The 24,800-nt window shown below is 40.8% G+C and overlaps 1 protein-coding gene across 4 annotated transcripts; it reads left to right on the forward strand.

The window, feature by feature from the left end:
* Positions 1–396: 396 nt before the first annotated feature.
* LOC120371980 (A-kinase anchor protein 17B) lies at positions 397–22,637 on the forward strand. 4 transcript variants are annotated; one of them, XM_039488547.1, is made up of 7 exons: positions 397–463; positions 7,480–7,761; positions 8,410–9,190; positions 12,986–13,116; positions 14,796–15,033; positions 18,312–19,812; positions 20,973–22,637. In XM_039488547.1, exons 3-7 carry the CDS (start codon positions 8,423–8,425, stop codon positions 21,041–21,043), a joined length of 2,709 nt encoding a protein of 902 aa, XP_039344481.1. In that variant the 5' UTR covers positions 397–463; positions 7,480–7,761; positions 8,410–8,422; the 3' UTR covers positions 21,044–22,637. The 4 variants fall into 4 exon arrangements, with proteins under 4 accessions (XP_039344481.1, XP_039344482.1, XP_039344483.1 ...); XM_039488548.1 differs by lacking the exon at positions 397–463 and having other exon boundaries at positions 7,302–7,761; positions 14,796–14,910; XM_039488549.1 differs by lacking the exon at positions 397–463 and having other exon boundaries at positions 7,303–7,761; positions 18,312–18,947.
* Positions 22,638–24,800: the final 2,163 nt, after the last annotated feature.

Below are 24,800 nucleotides of genomic sequence, written 5' to 3' on the forward strand. Positions count from 1 at the left end.
TAGGCATTTGCCTCCAGAAACTAAAAGACGAGAGTAGGTGTCTAGTGAAAGCAGAGGTAGTCCCTATATTCTGTGAGCTATCCTTATGGGTAACTTTTTATTCTTGTTTACCCTAATATTTTTTTTAATTTTTAGTGCTTGTGAAATGTTCTGGTGTGATGGTGCTGGGTTGTGAAACCCACAATTACTCACAGGCCACGTAGAGCTGCTTATCTATCTCCCTATCTAGGAGGGACTACCTATGGGACAAGAAGGGACTTAAGTCTCCATGACCCATTCTATCCCTGATGTCTCTGCTGAGCTTGCCTCTAGGGTGCCGTTTATGGTATTTGTTGTGACACTTGTCTAATAGCTGCTAACTGTGACGATTGAATTAATTTCACATATTACCAACAGTCAGGAGTCTGACTTCTATTCCCTGCTAACCTGAGCTGGATTTGAACAAGTGTCCTATTGGATCAAGGTATTGTTGTTATCTTGTGACAGTTCCAGTTAATGGGATCTATTTTTTCTAGGGTTGTCAAGTGATTAAAAAAATTAATTGCGATTAATCACTCTGTTAAACAATAATAGAATACCATTTATTTAAATTTTTTTAAATTGTTCTACATTTTCAAATATATTGATTTCAATTACAACACAGAATACAAAGTGTACAGTGCTCACTTCATATTTATTTTTGATTACAAGTATTTGTACTGTAAAAAAAAAAAGTATTTTTCAATTCACCTAATACAAATACTGCATTGCAATCTCTTTATCATGAAAGTTGAACTTATAAATGTAGAATTATACCCAAAAAAACTGCATTCAAAAATAAAACAATGTAAAACTTTAGAGCCTGCAAGTCTACTCAGTCCTACTTCTTGTACAGCCAATCGCTCAGACAAACAAGTTTGTTTACCTTTGCAGGAGATAATGCTGCCTGCTTCTTGTTTACTGTGTCACCTGAAAGTGAGAACCAGGGGCGGCTCTAGCTTTTTTGCTGCCCCAAGCACGGCAGGCAGTCTGCCTTCGGCGGTGCACCTGTGGGAGATCCCCGGTCCTGTGGATTTGGTGTACCGGTCGCCAAATTTCCGCTGAATCCATGGGACCGGTGGACCTCCCGCAGACAAGCTGCCGAAGGCTGCCTGACTGCCACCCTCGCAGGGACTGGCAGGGTGCCCCCTGCGGCTTGCCGCCCCAGGCACGTGCTTGGAGCGCTGCTCCCTGGAGCTGCCGCTGGTGAGAACAGGTGTTGTCATGGCACTGTTGTAGCCAGCGTCACAAGATATTTATATGCCAGATACGCTAAAGATTCATATGTCCCTTCATGCTTCAACCCCTATTCCAGGAGACATGCGTCCATGCTGATGACGGGTTCTTCTCAATAAGAATCCAAAGCAGTTCAGACTGACGCATGTTCATTTTCATTTTCATTATCTGAGTTACATGCTACCAGCAGAAGGTTGATTTTCTTTTTTGGTAGTTTGGGTTCTGTAGTTTCAGCATTGGAGTGTTGCTCTTTTAAGACTTCTGAAAGCATGCTCCACACCTTGTCTCTCTCAGATTTTGGAAGGCACTTCAGATTCTTAAACCTTGGGCCGAGTGCTGTTGCTATCTTTAGAAATCTCACATTGGTACCTTCTTTGTGTTTTGTCAAATCTGTAGTGAAAGTGTTCTTAAAATGAACATGTGCTGGGTCATCATCTGAGACTGCTAAACATGAAATATATGGTAGAATGTGGATAAAACAGAGCAGGGGACATACAATTCTCCCTCAAGGAGTTCAGTCACAAAATTTAATTAACGCATTATTTTTTAATGAGTGTCATCAGCATGGAAGCATGTCCTCTGGAATGGTGGCTGAAGCATGAAGTGGATACGAATGTTTAGCGTATCTGGCATGTAAATACCTTGCAATGCTAGCTACAAAAGTGCCATGTAAATGCCTGTTCTCACTTTCTGGTGACATTGTAAATAAGAAGAGGGCGTCATTATCTCCTGTAAATGTAAACAGACGACTTTGTCTTAGTGATTGGAGTTGTAACCTCTGAAGTTTTACATTTGTTTTGTTTTTTGAGTGCAGTTATGTAACAACAACAAATGTAGATTTTTAAGTTGCACTTTCATGACAAAGACAAATTGCACCACAATACTTGTATGAGGTGAATTGAAAAATACTATTTCTTTTGTTTATCATTTTTGCACTGCAAATATTTGTAATATTTGATTTCAGTTACAACACAGAATATAACATACACCTCTACCCTGATATAACGCTGTCCTCGGGAGCCAAAAAATCTTACCCCGTTATAGGTGAAACTGTGTTATATTGAACTTGCTTTGATCCGCCGGAGCGTGCAGCCCCGCCCCCCCGGAGTGCTATACCACGTTATATCCAAATTCGTGTTATATCGGGTCGTGTTATATCAGGGTAGAGGTGTATATGAAAATGAAGAAAAACAAAAAATATTTAATTTCAATTGATATTCTATCATTTAACAGTGCAATTAAAACTGCAATTAATCACAATTAATTTTTAATCACAATTAATTTTTGAGTTAATCGCGTGAGTTAACTGCGATTAATCAACAGCCCTCCTTTTTTCCCTATCCAATAATGTCCAACATTAATTGCCTTTAGTGGAATACTCATCAGTCATGTGGACAGAAGTAATTTTAGCCACCGGCACTGTTTACAATTATCTAACTTTTCTTAGAGCAACTTGTGTGGACTGTCCCTGTTTCTTGAAACTCTGTCATCATTGAGACCTCTTGTCTAAAACAGTTCATCAAATGAATGCTCCTGGCAACTCCAATGCCCTAGATGAACTCCTTGTGCTGTTGGAGGAGGGAATTATTTTGACTTGTGCCATGACTGCCACTTACTAAATGTAGTTTTCTTGTAGTACCCATATCCATAGTATCTAAACCATATCTAAAAACACGACACACTATTAAAAACAACCCCATCAGCTGGGAGTCTATATGCACTAGCAACAACCTGGAACATTTTAGGTATATACTAAAAAAACACATTGAAAGTTGAAGTCATAATCTTTGAGACCCTGTTTTTGCCACTCTTTGTGGTCGACTGGCTTTCCCCATTCCTCTTCAGGATTGCACTTTTTAGCAGCTTTCTCAATGGCGTGCTCCACAATAGGTATTGATTTCTCCCCAATCATCTCTCAAAAGGGGTCAGAAGGCTCTTTCCTGAATCGACACACCACAATGACCTTGCCTCACAACAATCTGAAATTCAAACAGTCTCATTAAGAATACAGAGATAAAATCAAACTAAAACCAAGGAGACAGCACATGTAGCACATCTAGCCCTGTACAAAGCAAGAATTAAGCTCACTAGGTACAATTCGTGCTGCTACAGTGAAATATGTAAGAACTTATATTTCTAGGCTGTGCATCCTTCTCCTTATTGCAAGGGCAGCCTGTGGGTGAGGCAGCTTCTCCCCCTCTCAAGGGCTGCCTTCTTCCTCTTGTCCTTTAAGATCCACGAAGATACTTAGGTGTTTAAGTATCAGGTATAGGCACCTAAGTCCCTGTTTTGGCTCCAGTGTGACCCACAAAATTCCTGCCAAACCCTGTAGGCGCCTAAACTCACCCAGCGCTGAAATTGTCAAGGTAAAAGTTCCCTAGGCACCAAGTTTCTGCTTCTGCGTATCCACTCTGCTGCCTCCCTGTAGGCAACCAGACTCCTGTCTTCTGCCTAAACCCCACAGTGATTCACAAACAAACCAGGGGAAGATAAGTGACCAAATGCTTAAATCATGTGCAAGGCCTGGTCCAGTTGGTGTACTCGGAGGCCTCCTACTGAACCAGATCCTCTTTAGTGGCGGTGGTGCTGCTGCTACCTACCTTATTACGTTGAGGCTAGTGGTTAGAGCACTCACTGGGGATGTGGGACACTGAAGTTCAATTCCCTCCTCTCTACCAGAGGGGGAGAAAGAATTTGAACAGAGTCTCCCACCTCTCAGAAGAATGCTTGATCCACTGGTCTATGGGATATTCTGATGTGGGCGTTCTCCTGTTGAATCTGTTCCACTGCGGTTAAATAATGAAAGCATGGCTAGGCCAAGGGAAATGGATCTTGTGTCTTCCACCTCGCAGATGGATGCCCTAACCACCAAACTGCAAGTTCATTTTCACTCTGTCCCAGTGACTGTTTAAGTCAAATAAGCATCGGCATATCCCATAGCTCAGTGATTAGACCACTCAGAGGTGGAAGCCAGATATATAAAAACCTTATTTTGTGTAGTGTCAGAAAGGGCAACATTGTACCACCTAGGTCTTGCTTAGCACTTTTCATCAATGCACCTTACAAAGGTAAGTATCATTATCCCCATCCCCCACCCCCATGAATGAAGCAGCTTGCCCTGCAGCAAAACTAGGAGTAGAACCCAGGTCAGCTGAGGCGCAGTGTAGTGCTCTAGCCTTTGGGCCACACTACCTTCCTGCAGCAGTATTTTGTAGTGGGTATTGGTGCGGGCTAGGACCCTGATGGAAGAGCCAGGCTTGTTTGTCCATTGGTATATGTGGATGATTATCCAAAAGCGATATAGTTTTTCTATACTACCTAAAAGAAATAGTATTAGACCTGATTTACAGAGGTACTGAGAACTCAACTTCCAGTAAAATAGGCCAATTAGGCCTATTCTAAACTTAAAAGTTTTGCTTGTATAGCTATATCAGTATACCCTCCTAGTGAAAATGCAGCTTATACCGTCAAAAAAGTTCTTTTGATAATATGGCTTGTAGCAGGGGTGGCCAACCTGAGGCTGGGAAGGAGCCAGAATTTACCGATGTACATTGCCAAAGAGCAACAGTAATATGTCAGCAGCCCCCACCCCCGGCGCCTCACGTCTGTCAGCAGCTCTCACCAATCAGTGCCTACTCCCCCCACCCTCCGCAATCAGCTGTTTCATGTACGCAGGAGACTCGGGGGTGGGGGGGGAGTGAGGGCATGCAAGGCTTGGGGGAAGGGGTGGAGTGGGGGCAGGGCTTGGGGCAGAGCAGGGGGTTGAGCAGTGAGCACCCCCCACCACATTGGAAAGTTAGCATCTATAGCTACAGCCCCGGAATCAGTGCCTAGGTAAGGAGCCGCATATTAACCTCTGAAGAGCCACAGGTTGGCCACCCCTGGCTTATAGCAATTCAGTGAACAAAATAAGGTGCGCTTACAAAAGCACTTTTATGCCGGTCTAGAAATGTCATGGAACACCTCTAATTGACATTGCTATGCTGTCAGAAGATTCTAGTGTAGACATGGCCTTATTTTTCTAAGGTTTTATTGACCATAATGTTGCAATTTGTGGAAAAATGGCTCATGGTTATGCACTGGACTGTTCTAGATTAGATGGCCAGCTGCACTCCACACCTTAGTCTTGTGGAAAATTTACATTTTGTGTCAAGGCGAGATGTAGCAAAACAACAGAAAATAGTAGTTTATCTCAAAGAACATTGGACCAATATAGCTGTGAACAGCATCAACAGTGTTTGCTTTTTGCAGTAGTTGTGATTTTTGCAATAAATACCTTGGCTCTTCTAACAAGAATGGGATTCACCCTTATCCGTATAATGTACGAAAACTATATACATTTTTAATTTCAGAGATGAATTCCAATACAGTCAGCTTTGCCTGACAAAGCTTTGGTCAGTTCTGATCTAGTGCAGTTCCTCAATAGCAGCAATGCAGTGCGACAGCCTCTGTTCTAGCTGCTGCTCTATGAGAATACTGATCTTTTTACCTGCAAGATCAGGCCCTCATGCTAACTTCTTTTCTAAGGCCTGGTCTACACTGGGGGGCGGGATCGATGTAAGATACTTAACTTCAGCTACGAGAATAGCGCAGCTGAAGTCGACGTATCTTAGTTCGACTTACGTCCCGTCCTCACGGTGCGGGATCGTCGGCCGCGGCTCCCCTGTCAACTCCGCTTTCGCCTCTCGCCCTGGTGGAGTTCCGGAGTCGACGGGGAGCGCGTTTGGGGATCGATTTATCGCGTCTGGATGAGATGCGATAAATCGATCCCCGATAGATAGATCGCTACCCACCAATCCGGCGGGTAGCGTGGACGTACCCTAAGAGAGCACACAAGACCTGTTTCTTGTTGGTACTCTGATTCACTAGGCCATTTCTTGCACTGAAGTCCACATCATCTTCAAAATATACACACTCTGACTGGAGGCAAAGAGGCATTCCAAGAATAATGGCTGTATGGAAGTGATCTGCTCTCTTTTGGGTGTTTTGAATATTGTTTAAACTGTACAGTCTCTTGAGCCCCTCTGTGTATATCTTTTCTTGGTTTGAGCTGTATCTCTGATAAGATAATAGCTGAGGAAAAAAAAATAGTTTTCCAGCTGCAGCAAGACCTATGGACCTGTATATGTGATCAGGTGCTGGCATTTGTTGTAAGGCAGTATTTCCCAAACTTGGGATGCTGCTTGTGTAGGGAAAGCCCCCTGGCAGGCCAGGCCAGTTTGTTTGCCTGCCGCGTCCGCAGGTCTGGCTGATCGCAGCTCCCACTGGCCGCGGTTCACTGCCCCAGGCCAATGGGAGCTGCTGGAAGCAGCGGTCAGTACGTCCCTCGGTACTGATGTGTGATTTCTTCACATTTGCTACATTTATGGACATGTCTTAAAACATCGTTCCTCAGAGTCTAATCCAACCTTTCCTGTTTGTATTAACCTCGTTCTGAGATCCAAGGTTAATTTTTTATCAACAGTGGCCCCAGTCTTGAGCCCACCGTATTAATGATTTCTACATCAGTCTCTTCACTGCAGGCAGTGTTTTGTTGTTAAAGGGTGCTTTGATTTGCTTCAAGCCTAATCTTCTCAACTGGCTAAGATTGTGTGGTTTATCTGGTAAATTTGGTTGGGTTAAGATCTAGAGCTTGACTAACAGCATTTCTTTCTTGTCATAGATAGGTTCTATCAATATTACATTTCCTAAGTTAGGAATATTCTGTAAAAATCCATCTGCATATAAATGTTCGATCTCCAGAATACTCTCATTAATTCAATTAGGATAAAATATTTTGTGCTGTTAATATTGATTTCTGGATTCATTCACATGGGTGATTTTATATATTCATACAAGCTAAATTGCAAGCATTTAGATAATATGAGATCGATTTTCCTTGTGTGAATAGATTGTATTACAGTGTATTGAGCTGAGAGCTACCTCTAATGGTACAGGTTTTAGATATTTCTTCTCAGTCCTTAACCAGCCACACATTTCACTGGTATTATTTCTTAGCCAATATAAGGTTTGTGTGTTAGTATAAGCATTGTGATATATGTCATTAGGGAAACAATATCTTTTCCTCACTTCCTGCTTCAGGATGTTTATATAGTTGTAAAGAGATAATTAGCATTTCCAGTTTTATTTTTAAGATAAATTATAGATTAAAAAAAAGTTTTAGGCTAATCTAGCGGTTGGTTTAACCAGCAGTAAATTAACCTATTTTTTCCCCTTTGTGAGAAGAGAAGATCCAGTTAGATAAGGAAAGAACTGAAGACAAACTAGTCTGTACAAACATGTCAGAACCCCGGCCTTGATGGCATCTCGGTGGAATTCCACAAAGGTTTCAAGAACAGTTAACAACCAGTTATTATACATTTATGAATCAGCAGTGAAGGATAATTTATTAGTACAGAGTGTAAGAACTCATCTTATCTCACTGATTCTGGTGCTTGAAAGGGACGCTGAATGATGGATGAACGATCACCTGACTTCCCTAATAAAGATTGCAAAATCCTAGCTGAGGTGCTTGCTAACATATTTCAGTCAAATCTGGTAAAACTTGTCCATTGGAAACAAGGCCATTTAAGAACAGGCTATCCAGCAATTGTCAGATTGCTCTTAGATTGATTAATTTATACATGGCCATAATATATAGAGCAGATTATTATTTAGTAATTTATCTAACCTAGTACAAGTAATGACTGCATTTTTCTTTTAATTGGAAAAGAATATTGGTGTTAGGAATGTATTTAACTTCATTTTTGTTTGGTTACTGTTTTTAATCATTCCTGAGCCGTTGGTACACAGATGTCAGGGAATGTATTCCAGGCGTTTTGCCTTGACTTACTGATCTCTCTTGAGGCTATGACAGGCATGTTGCAGTAGAATGTTGACTCTTGTTTTTATATTAGTTTGATGATAGAAAATATGGAGTTAGCATCGTTAGATGAAACATCTTACTAGGTGTATTTATTCAAACAATGTATTTGCATTATAATTTAAATTATAGACTAGTATAAATTTACAGTATAATTTTTCTTAATAATTTCAGATGAATGTTAAATGAAATTATATCCCAAGATAGTCACTTAAATTTTGCACTAGAGGATATTTTTACCCTTTTTACTCCATGTCTTTTAGCTTAACATGGTTTTAATTATTTTTCTAAAGGGTATTGGACACAATGACAATCACTGTAGTGTATGATAACTCTGAAGCTATGGAGCTCTGTGCTTCTCAGCATCTGTATCTTAAACCAGTAGCAAAACTGACTATCAATGTGGTGTTTCCAGAACACACAGAATCTACCCGATCTTTCTCTAAGTGGGAAGTGATGGACAAGCTGAAGAACATGATTTGTCCAGACCAATTTACTACTGTTAGGGTTTCAAAGAGCACTAAGGATTTCATTCGATTTGAGGGAGAGGCAGAAACTAAAAGGTTGATCCTCACACTTAAGGAAAAACTGCATGGAAAGGTAATAAAACTGAATGGTTTTAAAGATGACTTGAAGGTGATGGCCACCGAGGCACATGCTGACCTTCCAACTCCACAAGAGTGGGCATCTTACCTGAATAAAAGAGAGATTACGAATGAAGACCTTACTGAGCAAACCGCTGATATTCCTGATTGCATCTATTTTGAAGGTTTGCCATGCAAATGGTTTGCACTAAAGGGCTCAAATAGTGAAAAGCCGAGTGAAGATGTTTTAAGAGTGGTGTTCGAAAGCTTTGGAAAGATCAAGAACATAGATATCCCTATGCTTGACCCTTATAGAGAAGAAATGGTGGGAGGAAATTTAAATAACTTCCTTTTTGGAGGTCTACAGACATTTGAAGCTTTTGTCCAGTACCAAGAGTACACGGCTTTTGTGAAAGCTATGGAGTCACTTAGGGGAATGAAGCTGATGTTTAAAGGGGATGATGGAAAAGCTCTGGCATGTAACATGAAGGTAAGCATCACTGGCTATATCTTTTGATACTGCCAATGCTATATTTACCCAAATACACTACCATAAAGACTTCTATAGTAGACAAATATCAGAAATGGTAGAGCAGAAAAGTATAAAATTCCCTGGCCCAACCAAGATTTATCTGCAGAGACTGCCATGAAGGTCATTACTGCTATTTGAAATCTTAATTAAAAAAAAAAGACAAATTGGGAGCTGTTTGCTATCCAATGTAAACATTTAAGTGATGGATACTTGAGGTGGGAATTTAGACCTGGAGCACTGCTGTTTAGGAGAAGGAATAGATGGATGGCTCTCACAGCTATTCATTCTCATAGTCCCCCCCCCTAGCAAATAAAGCTAAGGCTTTTTTGATGGGCTATTCTCACTGAGTTAAGGCTCACAGATGAGCCAGCCACAAGGCTGTCTCTTCAGAAGCAGCATTCACTCTGGTTTGTTTGCATAAAGATTTTGGTTTGTATGGATTTGCTGCTTGGTTGAGTATTGTTGACCTCAATCCAGATTTTAGTGAAGATTTTAACCCCTTAGTATGACTGACCTGGGAAAAGTATTTGCTTGTTGATTTCCTGAAACCTTTTTCTCCACTGGTAAAATAAAAGTGAAAAGTTATGAAGTTTATGAATCAATTGGATGAGCAGTGGAGCTGAGAGGGATGCAGTTAAGGCCTGGAGGAGCTGTTCTGAAGACATTGTTTTCTGCATTGGTAAACCCCAAGCAGTGTCAGCAATAGCCTTCCTTTCTGCCTTTTTTACAAAACATGTTCGCAGTCACTTTGAACCTGTACTAGCAGGATGTATCCTTGCTTCTCGTGGCACTGTGCTTTGATTAAGGTGGATATAGTGAACAATGTTGGAGGACGGATTTGTTTGGGGCATACCCTGTGTTATGCTGTGAAAGGAAATTGGAGAGCTGCATGCCTACAAAAGCTCATAGCTGCTTAGCAGCATTCATCTAAAAGTCAGATTTAGTCATTGAGATAAGCCTGGTTCTAAGTATTTTGCTCAGCACAACGCATGTAAATTATCTATGATTCTTAAATATGTAGCAGTCATTACACAATGGTTTAGAAATCATGCTCCAAATGACTTGGTTTCCCAGCTTGGCTAAAGTGCTGTTTGCATGGATGTTGTCTTTTAATGTGCCCACAGCATCCCATTGAGTTAAACAGTTCTCAACAGACAGCCTCCCCTGCTGTACCAACCAGCCAACTGTAATCCACTGATTGCCTGTAGTCAGGCAAATGCTTGACCAAGAAGATGTGGCTCACGCAGTGCACTGAAAATAAGTAAACTCAGGCTCTGGCAGTTTGTCAGAGAGAGGGAATTCCACAGATAGGGACTCTCCACTGAAAATGTCCTGCCTCCAATCCCCAAAACTGAACATCTACAGGCTGTCAAAGGCATATTGTCACAGGTTATGAGCCTCTAATGGCAAAGGATAAGGTGACATTTGGAGTAATGCTTATAGTAACATTTGAGAACAGGAGATAGCTATTAGTGTGAATTCTGTAGGTCATAATCCAGTCTGCTCAACTGAAAACCGGCAGAAGAAAACACTCATGCTTCAAATATAATTGTGCAGAAATAGATTAGAGACTTTCTAAGGTTTATAGGCTTTGTGTTTTATTTGTGTAAATAAGGTGACCCAGTAGATCGACAAGTTTGTCGTCTTTTTTAGGGCTGTTGATTAATCGCAGTTAACTCACGTGATTAACTCAAAAAAATTAATTGCGATTAATTGCAGTTTTAATCACACTGTTAAACAATAGAATACCAATTGAAATTTATTAAATATTTTGGATGTTTTTCTACATTTTCATATATATTGTATTCTGTGTTGTAATTGAAATCAGTGTATATTATTTTTGATTCCAAATATTTGCACTGTAAAAATGATAAAAGAAATAGTATTTTTCAATTCACCTCATACAAGTACTGTAGTGCAATCTTTGTCGTGAAAGTGCAATTCACAAATGTACACTATTTTGTTACATAACTGCACTCAAAAACAAAACAATGTAAAACTTTAGAACCTACAAGTCCACTCAGTCCTACTTCTTGTTCAGCCAGTCATTAAGACAAGCAAGTTTGTTTACATTTACAGGAGATAATGCTGCCCTCTTATTTACGTCACCAGAAAATGAGAATAGGCATTTGCATGGCACTTTAGTAGCTGGCATTGCAAGGTATTTACGTGCCAGATCTGCTAAACATTCGTATGCCACTTCATGCTTTGGTCACCATTCCAGAGGACATACTTCCATGTTGATGACGCTCGTTAAAAAAATAATGCGTTAATTAAATTTGTGACTGAACTCCTTGAGGGAGAATTGTATGTCCCCTGCTCTGTTTTACCCACATTCCGCCATATATTTCATGTTATAGCAGTCTCGGATGATCAGCCAGCACATGTTGTTCATTTTAAGAACACTCTCACTGCAGATTTGATAAAACACAAAGAAGATACCAGTGTGAGATTTCTAAAGATAGCTACAGCACTTGATGCAAGGTTTAAGAATCTAAAGTGCCTTCCAAAATCTGAGAGGGACAAGGTGTGGAGCATGCTTTCAGAAGTCTTAAATGACCAACACTCCGATGCGGAAACTACAGAACCCGAACTACCAAAAAACAATTAACATGCGTCGGTTGCAGTGCTTTGGATTGTTATCGAGCAGAACCAGCAGTGCGAGTAGGCCGGTACGCTCCGGTACGCCGTACCAGCAAGCTATTTATAGTCAGTACAGCGTACCCAAAAAAACCCAGCAGCAGGAGAGGGCTGGAGGGCAGGGCTGGGGGTTCTGCTCCTTTCCCCGCTGGGAGTGGCAGCAGTGGGGAAAGGAGCAGAACACCGGCTCTACTGCTGGCCCCAAGCTTCGCTCCCTCTCCCCCACCTCCCCCAGCCCTGTCTCTGGCACAGCAGGAGGAAGACAGATGCCCCCGCCTCTGCTCCAGGAAACAGGGGATGGATGTGGGGAGGGGACGGGGAAAGTGTGGGGGCCCCGGGCAGGGAGGAGTCACATGGAGGGTTGCATGGGGAGGTCACGTGCCCCCCTTAGCTGGTGCGCCCCCACCCCTACCCCCACCCCCATACTGATAAGACGTGGATTTTACTTGCACCGCTGAGCAGAATCTATCATCAGCATGGACACATGTCCCCTGGAATGGTGGTTGAAGCATGAAGAGACATATGAATCTTTAGCGCATCTGGCATGTAAATATCCTGTGACACCAGCTACAACACTTTCACTTTCAGATGACTCTCAAAGTGGTCTCACTTTCAGATGACAACGTAAACAAGAAGTGGGCAGCATTATCTCCTGCAAATATAAACAAACTTGTTTGTCTGAGCGATTGACTGAACAAGAAGTAGGACTGAGTGGACTTGCAGGATCTAAAATTTTACAGTTTTATTTTTGAATGCAGTTTTTTTTTTTACATAATTCTACATTTGTAAGTTCAAGTTCATGATAAAGAGATTGCACTGCAGTACATGTATTTGGTGAATTGAAAAATACTATTTCTTTTGTTTTTTTACAGTGCAAATACTTGTAATCAAACATAAAGTGAGCACTGTACACTTTGTATTCTGTGTTATAATTGAAATCAATATATTTGAAAAGGCAAAAACATCCAAAAATATTTAAATAAATGGTATTCTGTTATTAACAGTGTGATTATTCGCACGATTAATCGTAATTAATTTTTTAATCACTTGACAGCTAGTCTCTTTATAATTCATGAACAATCCTGCCTTCTGATTTTGTTTCTTCTGGAACAGGTGACTTTTGATACAACCAAACATTTCAGCAAAGGAGCTATCAAAAAGAGAAGGCTGGAAAGACACAAGCTGCAAGAGCTAGAGCAAGAAAGAAAAAGGGAAAAAAAGAGAGAGGAAGAGGAGGCTGCAAGGTGAGAAACTTGTTTTGCGTGAGTGTTCTACTTTCTTTAAATGTACTCTCATGTCTTGCTCCCAACAAAATCTCAAGAGAGGAGCACCCAACACAATACCCCCAAACCTAGGTAATGTTAAGGGTTAGATAATGTTAAACGGAAAGATGAATATTGTCTAATTCATATGGTTTAACAAAAGGAAAAAAAAGCACAGTATCTTCAATTATGTAGATGTCACACAAAGGGAACTAGATTAAGAAAGGAGTAGTAGACCTGCACAGTGTATAGAAAAAGGGGATTGTGATTGGAGAAGTGGTCTGGAGCTGTCTAGACATCTGCCGGACTCTCTCAATTAAAAACACTATGTGCCCTTGTTGCTCCATCCCCTGTACCTCTCCTCTTACAGATCCAGGATTTCTTTTTCTTTCAGTCACTCTAGTAATCTATCAAACTCCATTTAAAAGTTTGTTTTAAACTGTGTGAAGGCCTAAGGAGTCTTTTCTGCAGTGGAACTGTAGATCAGTAAATAGCTGAGACAAGATCAGCCCAGGAAGGTGGCAAATCATCCTCCTGGCCATGTTTTCAGTGGCTGAACATATGGTTACAGAAATGTATTGACTGCTCAAAGATTAAAGGTAAATCTTAGATCAGCTGTATTACTCAAAGTGGTCCTCACCAGATCACTGATAATGTGTGCTGTAGTTGGAAGGGGCAGCAAAACAACATATTTTAACAATTTTAACAGAGAGGGTAGCCTACAGTCAATTTGGATATGTGCTTAATCATAGAATCCTAGATATGTAGGGCTGGAAGGGACCAGAGGAAACCTAGGAAGCCTGGTGGCTTAAGATCTTGTTTGTAGTATTATTTCATAATTGCTGTAACACCACAAAGTAGTAATATGCAGCCTAGCTGTGTCCTGAAGTATAATTAATATACAGTATAGAACACATGACAGGATTCCACATGCCTCAGTGTTGACTGGAGAGTCCTAGTGTGTAAGCGATCCCCCATCATTGCTATTATCTTGAAGGCAGTGTTGTCAGATGTATTGGAACAACTATCACACTGTATTAAGTTCCTACTTCTATAGGGAGTGTTTAGGATCCACCCTATCTGCCACTGGACATTATTCCATGAATATATCCATTGATGTAGGAACGAGAGTCGAAATGCTAAATTTAGCAACTCTGATGCAATATCTCTAAATCTGTCACCAAATTTAATACCCGTATTATTTGAATTTTTCTTTAAAATATTTAATTTTTATACATTGACTTCTAGGAGAGTTTTGCCTGCATAAGGAATGCAGGATTAGGTCCAAAAGTTTGTGAACCTTAGTTATTGGTAAAGGAGAAGGGGGCAAATCATTCTCAAGCGGTGACCTGGAAGAGACTATAATATGAACAACCTGTATATTCTTTAGTGAGAGAGAGACTATTATTAGAAGAGTTTTAAGAGTACAAGAGAAACTGAAACTGTCCTAAATCTTTGCATCTATTGGATGTATGTTGGTTGTATGCCATTGACTTTAAAACATGCTACCCTAGGTACAAGGATTTCTTGATTGTAACAGCAAATCGTTCCTAGCATTGAGTCACTTGCTGTTAGCACACTAAAATCCTACTTTTCACCCTCCAGGGGTTAATATGTAAAATGAGTGTCATCTAAATTGTCCCATATTAATAATTACCTAGAAAAAGACGTGATGATGAAAAAATTGCTCGAGAAAGAAAAAGGAAGGCTAAGCTCAAGAGGAGAGAACACAGGCAGATAGATCGGGATGAGAAACGCCCAAGAAAGCAGCAGAAGGTAACAGCTGAAGAAGAGCAGTGGCCAGAGAATATGCCTGAATGGGAAGAGAGGAAATATCTACTAGCTCAGAGAAGAGTGGAGTCTATAAGGCTGCTTACAGTGCTGTTAAGCCGAGTAAAAGTAAGAATATTTTTTAAAAATATTCTGTTTTAAAGGATGTTTAGTAGAACGTGAAAAATTTACCAGATAGCTGATGGCCAGAGGCTGATGAGAAGGATGACTTGGAGTTGGGGAAATGCTAGCAAGGCCTAATAGCAAGCCCCTAGTGTTAATCTATCCCTTTTTCATAGAGTCATAGACTTTAAAGTCAGAAGGTACCATTATGATCGTCTAGTCTGACGTGCACAACACAGGCCACAGAATCTCACCCACCCACTCCCGCAACAAACTCCTAACTTATGTCTGAGCCATTGAAGTCCTCAAATAATGGTTTAAAGACTTCAAGGTGCAGAGAATCCTACAGCAAGAGACCCATGCCCCATGCTGCAGAGGAAGGTGAAAACCCCCCAGGGCCTCTGCCAATCTGCCCTGGAGGAAAATTCCTTCCCGACCCCAAGAATGGCGATCAGCTAAACCCTGAGCATGTGGGCAAGACTCTCCAGCCAGACACTCAGGAAAGAATTCTCTGTAGTAACTCAGATCCCACCCCATGTAACATCCCATCACAGGCCATTGGGGATATTTACCGCTAATAGTCAAGATCAATTAATTGCCAAAATTAGGCTATCCCATCATACCATCCCCTCCATAAACTTATCAAGCTTAGTCTTGAAGCCAGATATGTCTTTTGCCCCCACTGCTCCCCTTGGAAAGTTGTTCCAGAACTTCACTCCTCTGATGTTTAGAAACCTTTGTCTATTTTCAAGTCTAAACTTCCTGATGGCCAGTTTATATCCATTTGTTCTTGTGTCCACATTGGTACTCATCTTAAATAATTCCTCTCTCTCTCTGGTATTTATCCCTCTGATATATTTATAGAGAGCAATCATATCTCTCCTCAGCCTTCTTTTGGTTAGGCTAAACAAGCCAAGCTCTTTGAGTCTCCTTTCATAAGACAGGTTTTACATTCCTCAGATCATCTTAGTAGCCCTTCTCTGTACCTGTTACAGTTTGAATTCATCCTTCTTAAACACGGGAGACCAGAACTGCATACAATATTCCAGATGAGGTCTCACCAGTGCCTTGTATAGTGGTACTTACACCTCCTTATCTCTACTGGAAGTACCTCGCCTGATGCATCCCAAGACTGCCTTAGCTTTTTTCACGGCCACATCACATTGGCGGCTCATAGTCATCCTATGATCAACCAATACTCTGAGGTCCTTCTCCTCTTCTGTTACTTCCAACTGATGAGTCCCCAACTTACAACAAAAATTCTTGTTATTAATCCCTAAATGCATGACCTTGCACTTTGCACTATTACATTTAATCCTATTACTATTACTTCAGTTTACAAGGCCATCCAGATCTTCCTATATCCTGTATATTCTCTGTATTGGCAATACCTCCCAGCTTTGTATCATCCACAGACTTTATTAGCACATTCTCACTTTTTGTGCCAGGGTCAGTAATAAAAAGATTAAATAAGACTGGTCCCAAAACTGATCCCTGAGAACTCCACTAGTAACCTCCCTGCAACCTGACAGTTCACCTTTTAGTATGACCCATTGTAGTCTCCCCTTTAACCAGTTACATATCCACCTTTCAGTTTTCATATTGATCCCCATCTTTTCCAATTTAACTAATAATTCCCCATGTGGAACCATATCAAAAGCCTTATTGAAATCGAGGTAAATTAGATCCACTGCATTTCCTTTGTCTAAAAAATCTGTTACCTTCTCAAAGAAGGAGCTCAGGTTGGTTTGGCACAATCTACCTTTTGTAAAACCATGTTGTATTTTGTCCCAATTACCATTGACCTCAATGTCCTTAACTATTTTCTCCTTCAAAATTTTTTCCAAGACCTTGCATACTACAGATGTCAAACTGACAGGCCTGTAGTTATCCAGATCAGTTTTTTTTCCTTTCTTAAAAATAGGAACTAGGTTAGCAATTCTCCAGTCATACGGTACAACACCGGAGTTTACAGATTCATTTGCATGTGAACATAAGGGAAAAGGCGTTGGGATTCTGTCCCTGCTTGACACTTCATCTTTTGTATCAGTCTCTGTCCAGTAGGTGTCTGGTAAATTGAATCAGTTCCCTGGTTCTCATGACCATGCTTAAAAGAAGAAGGGCTATTTCTAATATAATCCTGCCCCAGCATCCTGTGAGACAGTCTCTGCTATTTTTGGGCCCTCTTGTCCCATAAATAGCTCCAGTTATTGCCTCTGCTGCTCAGAGCTTCCCCAACAGCAGAGTAAAATTGATATGAATCCTGTAAGTTTCACTGCTGCCCAGGGTATACAGCATATCCAACACACCTTTTGTCAGTCTCACTCTGCTGATGCTTTGGGAAAATCAGAGCAGGAGAGGCAGTATTGGAAGTATTTGTCTACATGCTCACTACGTTGATTTGCATTTGAAGGATTCTCTTCTTAGCTACATGGACTAGAAACTTTTTAAAATGAAAGCTTAAATACTGCAGTAATTAAGATAGGCACCATCACTTGCCAGGGAAAGCTTACTACTGGCAAGTGGAGTTTTTTCAACCTCTGATGTTTAATATTTCTTACAGTACTTAGGAACCCCCATCAACAAGCACCAGCCAAAGGCCGCACCAGCCAATCTGTGTGAGTTAGTGCTCTTCAAAACTAACTGGCAGCAGAACATTTTAAATTCTGCAGAAGGTGGGGGTGTCTTAAACAAACCTTTTTTAAAGGGTGAGGAACTAGACAGAAAAGATTTGGAGAGAGATGTAGGGCCTTTTAATCCTTTGGTGTCATCACCTGTAAAGTTTAATATTAGTTATCATATTTGCAGCTGTTACAAAATAGGGTGATTTAAAGCAGTTTGTCTAATAATTCTTAGATAAGATATTCAATTTACAAAAGTGCAACACTTTAACAGAATTAGCGAAGTTAGTGCAATGCTATAGTCAAAGTGGGTGACTAAAATGATTTTTGTAGTGGATGCAAATCAGGTAAAAGCAGCAAGGTTAGCTCAATATAGCCAATGACTTATTGAAAGGGCAAATATTCTAGCTAATTAAGGACCCAATCCTGTGACACGGTGAATACCCTCAACTTTCACAGGTGAGCTGCAGAAGCTGGTATGACCATGGCCTGAATTAGATACAGTAGGTCAAATTCTGCCCTCATTTATACCTGGAGAGCTGCCCTGACTTGAGCAAACTTGCACTGCCTGTAGGTTAGTTCACAGGTTAGTTCGGTATAGTTTCTCTGTACAAATTTTGTCTGTTACATTCACATTGTAATTTTCTCTGATTTTATTTGAAGGATTTTGCACAGTTGACCAGCCAAAAAGTGGAGCCCTTGCTGTACCCTGAAGAGATAAGAAAGGATTGCTTTCCTGAGACGGAGTTACGAAATACACAGACAGAGCAGAGAGAATCCCGTTATCTTCTACACAAAGAACTGAAGGATAAGAAAAAATTTAGCAATCAGTTCTTCCAAACGGGTAACACCTCTTTTAGTGAGGAAGAGGTGCCAAGTAATCTACCTGCATCACCTTGTCATCTTGTGAGAACGATCTTAAATGATCCAACTGCAGCAAGCACTGATAAATTAACTGGCAGGGATGCATACAGCTCCTCTGGCTGTGGGTCTTTACAGATTACAGTTACTCAAGACTGCAAGGTTATAGAATCCTGTGAGAGAGAAGACTGTCCTCCTTTGAAGACAGTGCACTCTGGAAAAGTGTCTGGTACAGGGTACTGCAAAAAGCAAAAGATTTATGAAACTGACGAGTTTATACATTACTTATTAAACTATTATCAAACTCCAAGCTACGCACGTGTCTGCCTAGAGCCAAAAAGCACCGTTAGCAAGTCTTGGTGGCAGAGGATAGTGTCTGATAATGGGAATGGCTTTCAGATCAACTTGAAGAACAAATATGGGCGACGCTTTACGGAAGTGAGTTTTGTACAAAACCCTGACAAGGGAAATTGTAGTGGGGATGATAATTACAGATGGGAGATCATGATTCGGAAATCTGAGCCTACAGAGAATGTGTCAAAAAACAAGGCCTATGCTGGAGGGTTTACAACAAAATTCCAAGTACAGTGGAATGACTCACTTGATATTGCTAATTTACCATATGCTGAATTTAATAATTCTTCTTTTGGAGGCACTAATACTAGTCATGATAAAGAATCCAAAGACGACAATAACAGAAGAGAAGTTGCCCCACCATACACATACAAATTCAGGGATTTAATGGAAGAGATCAGGAGTGATTCTGAGTATTTTAGTGAGGCAAAGAGAACAGAAAAAAAATATAAAGATGTTTACAGTGATGGCAATAAAGCATGGTCCCTCCCAAGAGAAATGGAGAGAAAATTCCTTGTCTGTGTCAAAAACGTAGGTCAAAATTCTCCAGAAAATGAATCCAGCAAATGTAGCTTCTGTTCAAATTCTAACCCTGGTGGTTTGACAAAGCAGTGTAGACATAAGCTTAAAAAATCGTACAAGAGGTGCAGTAGTAAATTGAGACACGAAGGGCGAAAAAGTGAGTGGAAATCCAGTGAAGAAACTATAAATACCCACAAAAAGAAGAAAAAGAGAAAAAAGCCCTCCCCTACCATTTTACCTGATGAACGTGGCTTCTCTGAAATGGAGAGTTGGAGACAGTTGGAATCTCTAAAAAAGATACAGAGAAAATGTAGCAAAATGTTCCGCCATAAGATGAAATTCAAAACACTTCATGTGATGGCAGCAGCATCAAAGGATGCCATCCATGCCGATGCCTCTCCGCTTCAGAGATCTCGCCAAAGGGCAGGTGAGGTGGGGGAAGTGAAATAGAACCAAGATGACACTTCTCAGTTTGACAGGTTTAAGGATTCTGTGCAGAATTATGGTTACTGACACAATCACTCTGACAGTCAAGCTGACCTAACTGTTGAAAGTAGTTTAGAAGGAGGAGACGCTGATTCCTCTGACACCTAAAGGGCTTGACAGTCGGTTAGTGCAGCAGCACTCTTTGGGGTGGGAGACAGACCACAGCACCACGCCTAGTCGCTGCAGGATGCCTGTTTGCATTTGGGTGGCTGTGAGAGTATGCTGTAGCTACACCCCTGCGCAGGGCTCCTGCTCTTTATGCACCTACGCAGCCAGGTTAGAAGTGGCCTGGAGATGATACCTTTGTCTGGGTGCTGCTGCTCCTGGTGGCAGAAGCCACCGTCATTCTTATTTATCCTGCACCTGGGAACCTAAGAAATCCTGTTGCTGAAGTGGAGCAAGAAGAGGCTCCCAAGGATCTGGGCTAAGGTTTAAATTAATAAAAGGGGAGAGCGAGGGACCAATCAGCTCCCCTCCTTCTCTGGCTGGCCAATGGATGAGAGCCTCTGGAGGAGGGGTCATCCTGCATTCCTCCAGCATCTGCTCCCCACTGCCTTCTGGGGCTGTCCCAATCACTGCCATCAAGTTTCCACCTGTTGAGCTGGGTCTTCTCTTGGCAGTGCAAGATTTGCAAAGAACGATGTAAAAGCTGAAAAGTAGTATCCTTGTCCACCTAACTGGATGGCAATGTATCTATCTCGAATCCATGCACAATAGCAAATATATGCCCATCCTGTTATGCTTGTTAAGATTTAATGGGGACAAGTAGTGTACATGCACCAGCTCATCACATTTTGGAAGGAGAATATGTGCAATTCTGAAGATCAGTAAAATAATGTGGTGGCTAAAACTACACTTCTAGAGACATATTACTGTGGAAAAATTAACTGGGAAAGAACAGTGTACAGCACTGGTTGAACTGACTGAGGCACTAGACATTTGGCCTTCTGATCTCTCAACAGGAGTGAAATAATTCTATTTGGCTTTCCCCTTTGAATCTTGATTCAGTCTATTATGCTTTAGCTACATGGCTGCATCACTCCAGCATCTTTTTCTTGGAAAATCTCCTTCAAATAACTCGTTTTTTCTCCTTATCTACAGGAGATGAGAGGAAATTAACACTGAGGAAAGAGATGGATGCAGATGTTGGAGGATGTCCTGTTTCCTGTTGAGTTAATTTAGACAAATCCATGCTCTGATGCTGTCTGTGGAGCAGAACCCAAAAGAGAATGCTGAATAGTTGCTAGCTAATGGCAATGGGGTCTTGAAGCTGCTCACAAAAGCCCCCCGCTCCAAAAACAAACAAACAAAAAAAACCCTTTTATATGGCTCTAAGAAGTGAACTGTAAGGCCAAGTTTTTAGTGCAATGGTTCCCAGACTTGTTCTGCTGCTTGTGCAGGGAAAGTCCCTCGGCCTGCACCGCTTCCAGCAGCTCCCATTGGCCCGGAGCAGTGAACCGCAGCCACTGGGAGCTGCGATCGGCCAAACCTGCAGACGCAGCAGGTAAACAAACCGGTCTGGCCCGCCAGGGGGCTTTCCCTACACAAGCGGCAGAACAAGTTTAGTGATTATAGGCAGTCTAAAATAGTCTTGTTTTGATTAGACTCCTGTAATGCATGCTGGAGTGGGAGGACAGTGGAACAATCTACTTAGTACAAGCTACAAAAATAGAATCTGTATGGATTTGGCACTGATATGAAAAAAGACCAAAAAGTTACCCAAGTGCATGACACAAGCTATTGTGAACCAATTGCTGAGAGTTTTGAAGCTTAATGGGTTGAAACCTCTGAGTGGCCACCCAGCTGAGTCCAGGGGAGCCATAAAACATTTGCATTCTGGTATCTAGTAATTATTATAGTTGAATTGATTTCACAAAACCACTTATACATAGATGGGATAAATCCTGAAGTAACCATATATTCAGAGTGCCTCCTCAGTCATATTGTTAATATGATGGGATGGCAAAAGGGTGGGGTATGGCAACCTTGCAATTCAGTTGTCAGGGGAAAAAAAAAAAGGTGAAAACTTGCAATGAGTTTCTAAATTAGAGAAAATACACCCTAGTACATGTTAACCTTCTGCGAGCAGCTACACTGGGAAAGTTCCTCAGCATTCAGTTAAAATTCTAGGAATGAGCCAGAAAACTTGACATTTTCTTGGGCTGATCTAAATCATTACACTGCCACTAGATTTAGCATTCCTGAGATGTTGAGGGAGGATATTCCAGACAAAGCTCTAAACGATGAACAATGAAAGGGGATGATTTCAGCATGTTGATCATCAGCATGAAAGGTTACCTTCAATACAGAGTGAAAATTGCTCGCAGGATTTCTAAGACGCACCTTTCTGGAGGCACAAGCAGTGAGACAGCTACTTAGTTCAAGGTAGTTTACAGATAATTCCCAGAGAAGACTTCATTTTCAAAATGTTGCTAACTTCTATAAATCTCTGCTGCATGGAGACATAATGTGAAAATGCAGACTAGAAGCTTGGACTAATATCTACATTTGTTCAGTTCTCTCTATTTAGAAGATAGCCACAGCTGCTCTTGGACAAATTCCCTCATGAAGATGTAGATGGAAATGGAACAGATTCTGGTCTGAATTTAGACCAACATACTTCCTGTTTCAGGTTTCATTTTAGTATGCTTTATTTATTACATGTCAAGATACTAAATGTGATGTAGCTCCCTTCATTACAGAGCATATCATTCATGTTTGTAACCTCTGCTCTAATAAAGTAGTAGTAAAAATGTTTGCAGTTTTCATTCATGTTATGTTGTGTTTCCCACCGCATCGTTCAATAATGGTGACTTCTACAGCCTTCTAAGCCAGGTTTTACCCCAGTCTATTCTTATTGTTAAAAACATGTTCATAGGTTGAGTGCCTTTTTCAGGTTCCCAGTAATCAATGACAACTGGTTGCTACTCAAAGTACTGTTATGTATGACACCTTTTTGTTTGAAGACAGCTTCTTGCTGAGAATATTGTCTATATACTTGGGAAAACTTATGCCCCCTGTCTATCTTGCTTTTTATATAGTTGTAATGAAGACCAACTATTGCAATTGTTTACCATGTAAATATCTCTGTTCCACTGTAGTGGCATAAGTGTTTTTCCTTGATGCAATATTTACAGCCACAAAAAGCAAACTTTTTCCCCACTGATCCTGAAATGGCTATTTATGTGCATAGGCTTATGCACATTGCATTATATAATTCACACACTTACAGGTAAGGAAGTGACTTTATCTAGAACTGGAACTAAATATTTCTTTAAGTGTAATTTGCTGATGGTTTTGCACCAGGCTGTCATCCCACTTAAAAGCAAATAAATGTACTGATTCTTTTCTTGCTTCTTGCATCACCTAGATTCATTTACAAACAAGCCAATCCTGAATTTGAAATTTTCCATTTAGATAACACAAATAAAGTGAATAAAATGTAATATGTGCACTTTAAAATGAAAAATGCCAATCTGACTGGTTTTACTTCATCATATTAAGCTATGAAATAACTTTAGACATAATTTCAGCAAACTCTTCCCTTAGTAGTTTATAGATTGCATTGTTTAGATCCTACCCCCATGTATTTTTTATTATTAATCTCCTTACCTTTCTTCCCCGACACACACTACCTGAGCTCCTGTAGTTCTGTATTTTGGACTGTTCAGCATGATGTTTCATAGGTCAATATTCATTTACATGGCTTTTGTAAAAAACAACTACAGAATTTAAGAATTTGCTTTTAAACTTAAAAAAGTTTGTGGATGTTTTCTGGTTAAACTTATATATTGATGTTGCTCAGGAATAAGATGTAATGTCTTAATTATGAAAGTTAAAGAATAAAATGTATTTTTATTTTATGTAAATCTCTTAAATGTTACTGTATAATATATTAAACTGTGAAAAGTAACTTTCAGGTGGCTAGTGATCAGGCATGCACTGCAGGTGCTTACATAATTCCATTTAATTCCGTTAGTTATTTGTATTGCATTGGCACCTATCTATACTACGACTCCAACCTGTTAGGCGCTATACAGAACAAAAAGATGGTCCCTGTCCCCAAAGAGCTTACAATCTCAGTAAGATACTTGCATGAAATGGTTAGAATACTTCTACTCCTGTTATAAAATGGGCATTAAGGACCAGATGCTGAGGGTTGCCACTCACCGTTGGCGTCAGGTGGCGTTTCCACTATTCAGCACTTCCCTAAGCTGCCTAAAATGTGTTTGCTAGGTCATAACCCAGTTTAAGGCTAATACACCATGTTACACAGTAACTGGCTAGTGCATTGTGCCTCAGGTGTGCTTAAGGTCAAATCCTGAAAGGGTAAAGTCAGTGGAGATTGTCGATGATCAGGCCCTTTTCAGAAGTGGAAATGAACCAAGCCCATTACACACTTGCCCAGCTTGCTTTGAAATAAAGCTAGTGACGTACCAAAACAACCACGTGTTTGGTACGTAAATAATGTGATTTGGGATAGGGAGTTCAATAAACCTGAAGGACAAAAATGCTTAGTGTGATTCTGCCAAACACCTGCAAAGCTGTGACTGGAGCACTCAGGGACCAAGCAGACAGCTGCTCTCCACCTGTAGTGTAACCTCTGTGTGGCACTCAGCTCCTCAGCTGGAGAGCTGCTGTTCAGCTATCCGGTAAGTGAGGAGAAGTGAGAGAACCTGTCTTCTGCAACCCCCACTTACCACTCTTGGACAGCTCTACTTGAATTATCAGTTTACATTTCCAGCAGTTGCTGAATATTATGGTACAGCAAGGCAGCAGGTGAAATAAATGAGAATTAAAAGTGGTTTTTAAAATGCATTTGGGTGGGTGAGGTAATATTTTTTATTGGACCAACTTTTGTTGGAGAGAAAGAGACGCTTTCGAGCTTACACGGAACTCGTCTTCATGTCTGGGAATCTAGCTCAAAGT

The sequence above is a fragment of the Mauremys reevesii genome, linkage group 9 (assembly GCF_016161935.1).
Source record: "Mauremys reevesii isolate NIE-2019 linkage group 9, ASM1616193v1, whole genome shotgun sequence".
Taxonomy (NCBI): Eukaryota; Metazoa; Chordata; order Testudines; family Geoemydidae; genus Mauremys; species Mauremys reevesii.

What these genes read in the sequence shown, in the direction of transcription:
- LOC120371980 (XM_039488547.1), top strand. Translation starts at nt 8,423, where the DNA reads ATGACAATCACTGTAGTGTATGATAACTCTGAAGCTATGGAGCTCTGT. An exon ending in CTCTGGCATGTAACATGAAG is followed by an intron (nt 9,191 to 12,985) that starts GTAAGCATCACT and finishes CTTCTGGAACAG; the next exon opens with GTGACTTTTGATACAACCAA. An exon ending in GAGGAAGAGGAGGCTGCAAG is followed by an intron (nt 13,117 to 14,795) that starts GTGAGAAACTTG and finishes ATAATTACCTAG; the next exon opens with AAAAAGACGTGATGATGAAA.